Source organism: Anopheles bellator, chromosome 2 (genome assembly GCF_943735745.2).
Source record: "Anopheles bellator chromosome 2, idAnoBellAS_SP24_06.2, whole genome shotgun sequence".
Lineage (NCBI taxonomy): Eukaryota > Metazoa > Arthropoda > Insecta > Diptera > Culicidae > Anopheles > Anopheles bellator.
In genome coordinates, this window is record NC_071286.1 from 23,975,460 (window position 1) to 23,986,531 (window position 11,072).

The 11,072-nt window shown below is 55.1% G+C and overlaps 1 protein-coding gene across 1 annotated transcript; it reads right to left on the reverse strand.

The window, feature by feature from the left end:
• Positions 1–919: 919 nt before the first annotated feature.
• On the reverse strand, positions 920–9,609 carry LOC131207224 (gamma-aminobutyric acid type B receptor subunit 2). Its single transcript, XM_058199834.1, has 10 exons — positions 8,665–9,609; positions 8,358–8,576; positions 7,862–8,157; positions 6,934–7,297; positions 6,524–6,859; positions 6,137–6,443; positions 4,549–4,621; positions 4,054–4,468; positions 1,926–2,091; positions 920–1,845 (listed from the first exon to the last, which is right to left on the reverse strand). Exons 1-10 carry the CDS (start codon positions 9,607–9,609, stop codon positions 920–922), a joined length of 4,047 nt encoding a protein of 1,348 aa, XP_058055817.1.
• Positions 9,610–11,072: the final 1,463 nt, after the last annotated feature.

The following is an 11,072-nucleotide window of genomic DNA, read 5'->3' on the forward strand; positions in this document are numbered from 1 at the left end:
CCCGGCACTCACTACGTCACTCTGCTCTCACTCACCCAATTTTTGTCTTTCATTCCTTCCCAACACACGCGCTATAAATATTCTTTACACATTTAGCAGCTGTTTTCTGCCCCTTTTTAATCCTACAGTCAGCCCAGTCAGCCAGTCAGCCGACACCGGGCCGCCCAGAACCCAGCTGCTCTAGATATTATCCCGTTTGCCGTCCATTGTGCGCAAAGTATATGGTACAGTTTTCGCTTACACGACTTCTTAGCTACAGGTTTAAGCTTAAACATCGATTCGATATGGAGACCATTAAAAACCCAATAACGAGGTGCCCGAGTCGGCAGCGCCCGGAAAAGGTGCAAATGAGCGCCAAACCCATACCCTGGGAGGCCACACGGTTTCGTTGGAGCAACGAAACACCTGTAACAAAAGTGTGTCCCTCGGGGGGCCAGTATCAAAACCACTCCTGTGACTCCAAACTCCACGGCACGGCAACATCCGTATCCTGCCTCGTTGTTGAGCTCGGTCGGTGCCAGATCGTTCCGTTATTTTGTTGTTCTATTCTAGGGTTGTGTATTTAAACGGCTTGCATCACTAGGTTTGAAACGTTTAATTAGCTAACAGTCACGATTATCAAAAAACAATCTATCCTAAACGGGGAATGGCTCTACACACTGTTGGGTTGGGTAGGCGTTACGGTAACGCGTAACGCGTAACGCGCACAGAAAGCGCACACAAGCGTCAACTTCGAAGTCGAAAACTTTCGACGTGGCCCTCACGACCCCTCACGGAAACCCCAAAAAAGGGGGGCGGTGAGCATTCGGCATTCGCGAGAGGTGGGAAAATGTGGGGCGAAAGGGTCGGGGGTCGTGGTGGGGACGCGGTAAGGGCTCTGCTGCAGGGTGCGCTCTGCCCCCGGGGGAGGCCGCAAGGTTTACAAATACTCAACAATATCACATTTAATCGATATATTAGGGCAACTGGCGCCTACCACGTTCCTCGCCCGGTACCTGGACTCCTTCTCGTTCAGGAGCTTCCTAAAGATCGGCAAGATGGCCGTCTCGCCGTCGAGCAGCTCCGACTCGGAGCACGCACCGTACAGGTTCGGTTTCGAGGCCGAGCCCTCCTTCTTGCGGTGCCGGCCCGACGTGCCGTGGTGCGCCGCGCTGCCGTCGGCCGCCCCGCGCGAGTCACTTCCGGTCGATCGGTGCTTCCGGTCGATCGTCCCCCCGACGACGGCGCCGCCAGGAGCCACGTTCGGGCTCGAGTGGTGGTGCGAGTGCTGCGACTTGGTCAGCCGACGGGACGTCGATTTGGTCGGGGTGACGTACGGCCCGGCGTTGGACCCGACCGCCGCCGCCGCCGCCCCCGCCGCTCCCGTCGTGCCTGCGCCCACCGCCGACACGGTGGCCGTCGAGCTGGCCGCCGTCGAGCACATGGAGGACGCGGAGAAGTGCGGGTAGTCGCGCTGCTCCCGCTCGCTGTCCGTCTCGCTCTGGCAGGCGGTGCTCTTGTGTTGCTGCTTGTGCCGGTGCTTGCTCCGGTTCTTCTCCGACACGCTCCGCTGGATCGGCCCCGGTGACGTCGTCGCACTATTGTCGTACTCGTACTGCTGCTGCTGCTGCTGCTGTGGAGCCTGAGGCTGCGGCGGCTGCTGGGGCGGCGGCGGCTGTTGGCCGAGGTGGCCGTGGTCCGGGCAGCGGTTCGCGCTCTGGTGGGACCGCGGTGATTGTCGCTGGTGCTGCTTGGCGTGCGAAAGCGTGTGCGTGTCCCAGAGGTCGCTCTGCGACACCACAAAGTTCCCCTTTAGCGATGACGTCATCTGCACGCTGACGCGCCGCGACCCATCGCTGCTCATATCTGAGAGAGAGAGAGAGACAGAGAGAGAGGATTGATGAACCCCAATGAGTGGAGGCTGGGCTGGCCGCAACCTCACGTACCTCCTCTGCTTTTGCTGGTCGCCTTCGAGTGGTGGCACAACTGGTTGAGCTCCGTGGTCGAGTGCGTTATCGAGGTCGTCGAGCTGCAATTGGCCTGCGTGCTGAACTTCGCCGTCGTCGTCGTAGGGCCGTTCGATCGCTCGTCCTCGTACAAGCGGTGGTGATCCTGTGGAGAAAAAAATGGGGAGGACCTTAGACCTCTTTTCTTCTCTCGGCAGCGCAGGATCGCGGACGACCAAGTTTTGGGGGTGCTCGAGAAGTCAGTGCTCGATGGTGCTCGCGGCAATCATTTACCAGCGCCGGTAGGAGATTATAGTTAAGCGCTTGATGTTTGTGTTTTATGTCCTTTTCATTGTCTGCAGCAACGACCGTTTTACGGAAGCGGCTGTTCCGAATGCGGCACGGTGCCGGCCTAGATGTCTGCCTAGAATGGCTTTTGATGAGCCTTCTGATCTGAAAATTAATATGTTGCCACCGAAGCAACAGAGCGAGAGCGAGCGAGCGAGAGAGAGAGAGTGCCAGGCCCGTGCCAGGACAGTGTTCAAGTAACTCCAATTGCGGCGCTACAAGTTGGGCAAGGTGCCAATGAGGGCACCAGTGGCGGTGGGTATTCGCCGTGCAGCGAAAGGGCTGGTTTGGTGGGGATGAATCGATGCTGAAGGCTTAAACATCGCACATAACTGTTGGTCAATCGTTTGACGTTAGATTAATGGTTATTTATTTAAAACAGTACCAGTTTGGGAGGGTGCCGCCAGTGGCGACCGTGTTGGCAACGCCCAAGAAAATGGGATTTTCGGACCCACGAGTGGGAATTGGATGGTTCACGGGTTAAATAAAATAAGGCTAGGTTGGCCCCATGGGAACTAACTTAATTATAACGTAAAAATGACTTTATCTTCTTGAACATACATTACAAAAGCTAACTAACTCCAGATAGACAAAACAAGAATAAACTGGACGGTCAATTAATCATTTCGTCAGCAAACTTTTTCTACGGAAACGAGGTCTCTTTTCAACATTAAATTCATGCATAATACATAGAGTAACTTCAAATGCGGGTTTCAGGCTACCGATTGAATTCATCTCCAACAAGGAATATGTTTGACACGGAGACAATTTCTGTTGGAAAGTAGTTCATAAAACATGAAGTTGGTCATTGCCTACATACCGTATAGATATCTAATTTCTCCGGACATAATCAAACCATTCCTGAACCGGGTTTTTTTCCCATTTCCCATTTCTGGTACGGGATAACTTGGAAAGATTAGCATTGGATTATTTATGAAACCATCGTTAGACGAAAGGTATACCGTAAACCCGGAAGCCATTCAACCTCAAACCAACCTTCGGTTGGAATATGGGTTCATTCAGCGTAAGGGTACGTGACATTATGAACTGTCGAAACCGAGGAAAAAGCTCATTCGGGAACGATTCTGTTACCGCCGCAAATTGGACTGTTCGAAAAGTGAGTACCCCAAGCAAGTGAGACCAGCAATAGTCATTCCGAATAGTCACCACATGATGGTTGCGGACCCGGTGCTTTGGGGGACTCCCCATAAATACGTAGAGCTCTTGGTTGGAAATTTCCCAGTTCCATGCGATTATTAATTTGAAAAAAACTAAACACGGAGTCAAATAAGCTGAGCTACGGCTCCCCGGGGTCCAGAATCATGTTGTCCACAAGTCGTTAAAATTTCGGATAATATCACCATTCTGTTAATGCTATTTAAATTGATGATTTTAAATTGCTTCAAAACGAGGACAACCGTAGATATGGTACAATCCAACGGGAATTAGGTCCGTTCCGAAACACCAAGCTGCCGGGCGAGGATCCCTTCGATAGTTGTGTGCCGTCAACACCAGCAAACGACCCCGACGGTTTTTGTTTCCCAAATGGGGAAGGCGCTTTAAATGCTGTACCGCCTTCTGTTTCGCAGTTAATCCGGATGATTGAATTTGAATCCGGTTCCCGGGGCTTCGGCCGACCCACGTCTCAAGATGCAGGCTGATTGTAACGGGCGAGCACACGAAAGCACCGCACCGCATTTGCTGGGACCCCAGGCTCCGGGAATAATTACGGTTCGCCCGGAGGTGCCGCCGAAAGCGTAATTGCATTTTATATTCTTACCACCGTTTGCGTTTGCTGCTGCTGCTGGTGGAGCTGCCGTGCGCCCGGTGACCACTTGGAGCCGGGCGTCAGGGACTCCCGGCGGACGTCGTTGAACATCGGCTTGGTCGGGTCCACCGGCACGCTGGTGCTGCTGACGTTGATCGACTGCGTGGCCTGGGTCTTGGCGGCCGGCGGTGCTGCGACCGCCGGTTGGCTGCCCGGCGGCACCGCACTGGCAACGCCGGCTGCTGCGGGTATGCTGGTGGCGGCCGCGATGGACGCCAGCCCCGCCCCGGCTCCCACCGCCATCGTGCTGACGGCCGTGGCCAGGTTCGAGCGGGACGCGGAGTGCGCGCTGGCCACCAGGGCTATCGCTGCTTTGGCCGGCGGTTCCTCGCCGGGCAGAACCACCGTCGTTTTCTTCTGCTTTCGACTGTGGGGTGGGGGAAGCGGAAAACGGCACGGAAGAAGTAGCAACGGAGCGGATCGGTTCACTTTTATCATTTAAATTACCTTTCCGGACCAGCCGAGTCCAGTGTGTCGTTGCTGGAGCCCACGCTGCCGATCGAGGTGAAATCAGTTCCTTCTGGAGAGAAAGAGAGTACCAGGGAGAGAGAGAGAGAGAGAGAGAGAGAGAGAGCGAGACGTAGAAAAAATGTACTAACCACCGGGCAAACAGGTCTCGTTAGTAACGGAGTTTGCTGATGGTACCGGAAATGGGAAGGCAACAAAGTCTGCCGACCTCGAAACTAGACCGATGCACGAAGGACGGGAGTTGTAATAGACAGCACGACCGAGGCAAACCGGAGGTGATAGGTGGGACAAAAAGTAGTTAAGCTAATATGGACTTAATAGAACATGTTTTGGGATTCTTTTACGCAGATCGATTAAGGTATGGAACAAGCGAAAAAACATGAAAACGTTATTGCAAAGAGTATGTTTTAAATGACTGTTAAAGAATGAATATTCGAAAATATCGAAGATAGATGGAGAGATGCAGTTCGCAAAATGCATGAACATATCCTCTTTAATCCGAATTTAAATGGAAATCGGCAAAGGTTTTTTTCTGTTCCTGTCGTGCTCCTATTGTTTGTTAAGCAGTCAATACAATTTACACCGACTTTGGTAACAAAATTGGCGATAGCATAAAAAGAGAACACTAAAGAGCATACCACAAGCCGACGAGAAAAAAGGATAAATTGTTTGATTCGAAGTTCAAATTCATTGGCAGGTACGTTCGTATGCTCTCCAAACAGTAAATCTATGTTTTCTTCTAACGTTTTAGTAATAATAGTAAATGGTAAAAACTAATCCAAGTTGAATACTTATCAAACCGGTCGTTCCTTGCATTGTCCGGTTCCTTGCACCGGTTGTTTGCTTCGGTAACGAATAACACCACTCATTACCCGCGACTACAAGCCATTAAAGGTGCCGGCAACATGGCGTTCACGGAAATCAAATCAGCATTAAAACGGAAGCCGGGGGCCAACATCGCTACCGGAGCAGCGGGAGTTGAAGTTAAATATTACTTTAATCAAAAGCCGGCAAAAAAGTCGAACGTCTGCTGATAGAGGAGCACGACTCGAGACGGCCGCGCACTCGAGGAGCGGGACCACGTGCGGAACAACGGCGCTATGTGAATGTGATTTAACATCGGAAAGCTCGTCCTCGGACGGCCTGACAGTTGGCAGCGTGATAAGGAGTCATTAAGCCGGGCGCAGAGAACCCTCGACCACATTAAGCCGTTACCGTTTAGGACACACCGTGTCACTGCCGGAACGATTATATGGGGTCCCGTTCCGCCGGCTGTCAAGGAGATGCCGAGCTCGAGGACGGCCCACGGTAGGCGCACCTGGTCGGTCGGTGAGTGGGTTGTTTTGGAAACTGTAAAAACCCCAAACCATTACTGCCAACGCCACACGCGCCAATTAATACACGTGGGCTTTCTGTAATAACCGTTACGTGGGGTGGGTGGTCGTTTCAGGACCGGTTCCTAGAACCGGCCGCGATGTCAAGGTGCTGTCCCTGCGTAGGAGCCTGATTTATGGAGCTCCTTTCAAGTCGTGCTTTGGAGTGTAGCGCTACGCCGACGGGTACGTACCGCTGGCGTAGTCCTTTTTGACCTGCACCTTCACCGACTCCTTGTTGATGTCCGGCTCGGACGAGGACGCCTCCAGGCCGATCCAGGCCCGCGCTTCGGGCCCGAGCCGCTTGATGAGGGCCTGCAGCTCGGCCTCCTTGTCCATCAGGACCTTCCGGAAGCGGCAGTTTGTCTGCTTGACGTCGCGCATCCGCTGCTCCAGCTCGCAAACCGACGAATCCCGGCGGTTCTTCGACCCGGCGGGCCGCAACGTGGCCCGCACCTTCTTGTCCACCACGCCACTCGGGTTACGTTTCAGCTCCACCAGCTGCCGCGGAGGGAAGTTGAGAAAGTGGGGAAGCTGGTAAACAGTGTGCTCGATGGGGGTTCGTCGACTCCCAATCCTACCTTTGGGACGAACACCAGGAACAGGGTGGCCGTCGTGCAGAAGATGATGAAGAGCGAGATCAGGATGAACACGGCGTCCTTGCGATCGGACAGGACGAGCGCGATGGCGGCCCCCATCACGCACATGATGACGCAGTTGTACACCGAGAGGCCGACGTGCTTCGAGTCGTTCAGCGCCGGTATGGACACGTGGCGCGTTTCCCACGCCAGAAAGGCACCGAAGATGAGCAGCAGCCCCTTGTACGCGTAGATGACGCCGATGAAGATGTTCATCTGGTTCGACTGGCAGTACTCGTTCTCCTGCACGATGATCACGTCCTCCAGGGTTGGGTGTTCCTGCGTGTGGCGATGACGCAGAAGGCGCTCAAGGCTATTCGTTGGGATAACCCCGCCCCGCGTCCGATACTCACCGAGGGTTCGATGTACTTCGTTTCACGGTAGAACGGATCGGCGATCTGCCAGGTCGTCATGATGGCCAGATCAATCGCCAGCAGGACGCCGACCACGATGAAGAGCTGATAGTCTTTGATCACCTTCTTGTTGAGCTTGAGGTCCGTGAAGATGGAGTGTACCCGCCAGGTTTTGGAGAACATGGCACCGAACGCCAGGCTGAAGCCGGCCATCAGCAGCCAGGCGCGCGCCGTGCAGATGTACGGGAACGCGGCCACACTGCTCAGCCCACTGTCCAGCCCGAGGAATATCACACTCAGGTACGTCAGGATGCACCCGATGATGATGAGATTGTTCAGATGCGGGCTCGACATTTTGATGTACCTGTGGACGAGGTGTTTGCACCACGTTAGACACTCGTTTGCGGACGGGCTGCTTGTTTCCACCAAGAGCGTATAATTAAATCATCCAACTCATTAAAACTTTTTAATAAACCATAAACCACCACTCAAGGGCTGCTTCCTTTATGAGCATGCTTTTTCGACGCCTTCTCTGATTACCTGTTGAGCCTGCTCTACTCTGACTCTGGACCATTTTCCCAACTAAACTCTAGCGACCGCTTGAACGCCTTAAAGTATGCAACAACGGTAGCGTTGACCTGTTACTTTTACTCTTCGTCTCTTTTCAGCCCTCAAATGGACACAAACCATCACATAAAAAAAGGAAAACCGATGTCCTGAGTCGGAAGTTGCAGCATTGGGAACGGGGTACTGATAATTCCAGAAGAGTGTAGTGGAAAAACCAGGAACAAGTTGGCGTATCTTCGTCGTCGTTACGCCGCATCGTATTTATAGACAGGTCCCGTGCCTCGTGAGACCTGGGTCCTGGGTTCGAAACTAATTATTCAAACTCCATTAAGTCACGGTCCAAATTGCGGGGCGCACTTACCGCTGGTTGCGGAACTTGATGTTGACGGCCAGGAACACGGTGGCCATGACGATGCCGAGCGAGGACGTGCTGGCCAGCACGACGAAGATCGTAATGTTCACCTGGCTGTGCTCGATGATACGCAGCGTGCGATCCTTCGGCGGGCTGCGGCCGACCCACTTGAGCGGGTGGCCCAGGCTCAGGTCCAACCGGCCGTTCAGCGAGTTGTACTCCCCGATCTTCACCTCCTGCCCGTTCTGGAACTGCTCCAGCAGGAAGCTCGCCTTCCGCTCGTTGTTGTAGAACCGCACCGGCCCCTGGTGTGTGTCAATCGAGTGGAAAGCGATACGCCACATTAGCGTCCGCCAGATGGACGATAAAGTTGGATGTGCCAACGCGCACGGAACATGGAGCAGGGAACGTAGACAAACATTAGCGTTGATGGAGGGAGATTGTTATCGCCAGCGACACGCCAGCCACGCGACACAGGACACACGGTCCAGTGTGCGCTACCTACCGTGACGCCCTCGAAGCTGGTGTTCTTGAGCGCCTCTAAAAATATGTCCTCCCACTGCTTCACCCGGTACTCGAAGCGGGCCAGCGAGTGCTCCTTGCGCTGCGACACGTACTGGATGGCGCTCGCCACCGCCCAGATCCCGTCGTACGTGTAGCCGTGGAACCGCGAGTACTCGCTGCCCCGCCGGCTGTTGTACTCGGTCAGGTATTCGTCGGCCGTCTGGAAGTACAGAAATCGAGGCGCAGGGAAGTTCAGGGAACGGAGCGAAGCTCGGGGCCCGCGGCTCAACAGGTAGCGCGATACGTACGATGCCGGATATCGTGATGTCGCCGCTGGTCGACAGGGGCAGCAGGTCGACCAGGATCGTCGACTCGAGGGCGGCCGCGACCTGCTCCACCGCGCAGTCGGTGTCGTTCTCGGCCCACCAGCCGTGGCCGTACGTGCCGCCCATCACGAGCCACTGGTAGGAGCGGCCGTACATGTCCAGCTTGAACGCCTCGCAGAAGACGCGCCGGGCCCAGAACGCGTCGAAGTTGCCGTAGATGATGCGGACGTCCTTCTCGCGCAGCTTGCGCAGCGACTCCTCCACGTCGTACACGAAGCTCTGCGTCTCGACCACGTCCAGCCCGAGCGCGTCCAGGTCCGCGACCATGTGGTTGTGCGGGAGCGAGTAGCGCGGCTCGTTCTGGTAGATCGTGCCGATCCGCGTCCAGTTGAACTCCTTCAGCAGCGCCAGCCGCGGTGCATTGAACGCATTCTCCGACGGCACCACGCGGAAAAAGTTCGGGAACGCGTCCTTCGTGAACATCGGGTGCGTGTCGGCGTACGACAGCTGCGTCAGGTGCCAGTGCTTGCTGGCCTTCGCGATCGGGTCGGTCACGTGGGTGCAGGCGGCCCCGAACAGCATCAGCTTGTGGGGGCCCGAGTGCATCATGTCGAAGAACGACTTCATGCCGACGGCCGCGTTACACTCGGTGTCGTTCCACCACATGTGCAGCCGGTAGTTGCGCAGGATCGTCGAGTGCTCATTCACGTGGTCTAGCGCCAGCTTCACGCTCGGCATCACGCCCCGGCCCGTCTCGCCGTTCTCGACGCGCTCGCCGTACGGGAAGAAGCCCGCGATGTACACATCCATCCGGTGGCTGGCCGAGGCCCGGCCGGACGAACCGGACGAGCCGCTCGCGCCCCGTGTCCCCACCAACACTAGGACCGTGTGGGCGAAGATCAGCACCAGCACCGTCGACGAATGCATGGCGGCCGCAGTTTCGAGTTTCACTATATATCCTGGGCCGCCGCCAAGATGGCCGCCACGGCGTAGGCCTCTAGGTGCGTTCCGCGGAACGTGCACTGGTGTGCGGGCGATCGATTTCGGATTAGCGTCGGGGTGGGGGGGGCTTTTTTCACCTCCTGACTCCTGAGGGCAGCTCCACCCGACGCCGTTACGGTTCTCGGTGACGTTGATGCGATTCGACCGTTCCGTGATTCGGTTCCGTGAAGCTACCGGCTACTCGTTTTCTTCTTCTCTCGTGCGGCCGGAACCTTCGCCGTTTCACCGCCTTTCAGTTCGCTCGGACCACCTTCGCCCGGCCAGTGCGCCTGCAGTGATTCCGATCCGATACAGTAAACAACCATTCATCTGGCCTTTGGGAGAGAGAGAGAAAAGCGCAGAACACGAGCATTAGGATCGACGGTTTAATGGTACCCCACCCGAGTATGTGTATGTGTCGAGGACGATACGTTATCAGATTTCCGTTGGCGGTAACGGATCGGCTCGGGCCATCGATCGGACCAGCAGCCAGCCACCGCCAGCGAAAATCGTCCATCATGGCCAAATAAATCTTCGAACCGCGACTTCCGTGGCAGGTAATATTGGAGGACGCCTTCGGAGACCAGAACGGAAATCGCAAGAGAGAGAGAGAGGGGCCTAGGTGTTTGGTTTATGTTGTGCCAAAAGTGGCCTGACGTCGCGGCATAATTTGTCACCTAGCACCTGGGCACCCGGCGACGTCACGGTGGAGACTTTGGTTTATCCGAACGCGGTGTCGGTCACGCCAGCCCCGGAAAAGTGAGCCGTCGACTACAATTAATGAAGTGTTGGTGGGAATCCGCCCGGAACCACCGAACCCGGATCATCAATAAGGATTACGGGGTTTCGGCTGTGTGGGCGCCGGCTTAAGTAAACGATGCTTTCTCCGGAAACCTCGAGGTGGGCCGATTTATGTGGTTACGACATCGGGACTTGGGTTGGACTCTGGGTGAAGACGAGTCCGTTTTCACAACTTCTAAACTCTAACTATTAAAAATGCGTTACGGGCATAAAATTGACACTTTGCCCACAGCAAGTCACAAATATCCTCGGTGGTGGAAAAAAGGGTGCTTTTTGAAGGCTTTCTCCGGTTTACCAATTATCTGCACGTGCCAATTTTCGGACTTTCCGCTGCTTATTGTGGCGACGATTTCGGCACGTAGCTGACTGGACTTCTGGGCTCCTCTGGGCTGCGCTGGACTGGGCTGTGAACGCCACGTTTGGTGCTTCCCGTTCTTCCCGCTGCTTAAGCTTCCGGACATGTACGGTTTCAATTAATGGAAGCCGTGGGCGGGCAGCACGCGAACTCGAACCTTTTGATTGGATGGCGCGCCGCTGATTTCCTTAAATTATGTATTTAATTCTGGCACCCACACGACGGCAGGGCTGTAAAGCTTCGACCGGAAGGG

What these genes read in the sequence shown, in the direction of transcription:
- LOC131207224 (XM_058199834.1), bottom strand. Translation starts at nt 9,609, where the DNA reads ATGCATTCGTCGACGGTGCTGGTGCTGATCTTCGCCCACACGGTCCTA. An exon ending in CCAGCTTCGAGGGCGTCACG is followed by an intron (nt 8,158 to 8,357) that starts GTAGGTAGCGCA and finishes GACACACACCAG; the next exon opens with GGGCCGGTGCGGTTCTACAA. An exon ending in CAAAAAGGACTACGCCAGCG is followed by an intron (nt 4,622 to 6,136) that starts GTACGTACCCGT and finishes CTTTCTCTCCAG; the next exon opens with AAGGAACTGATTTCACCTCG.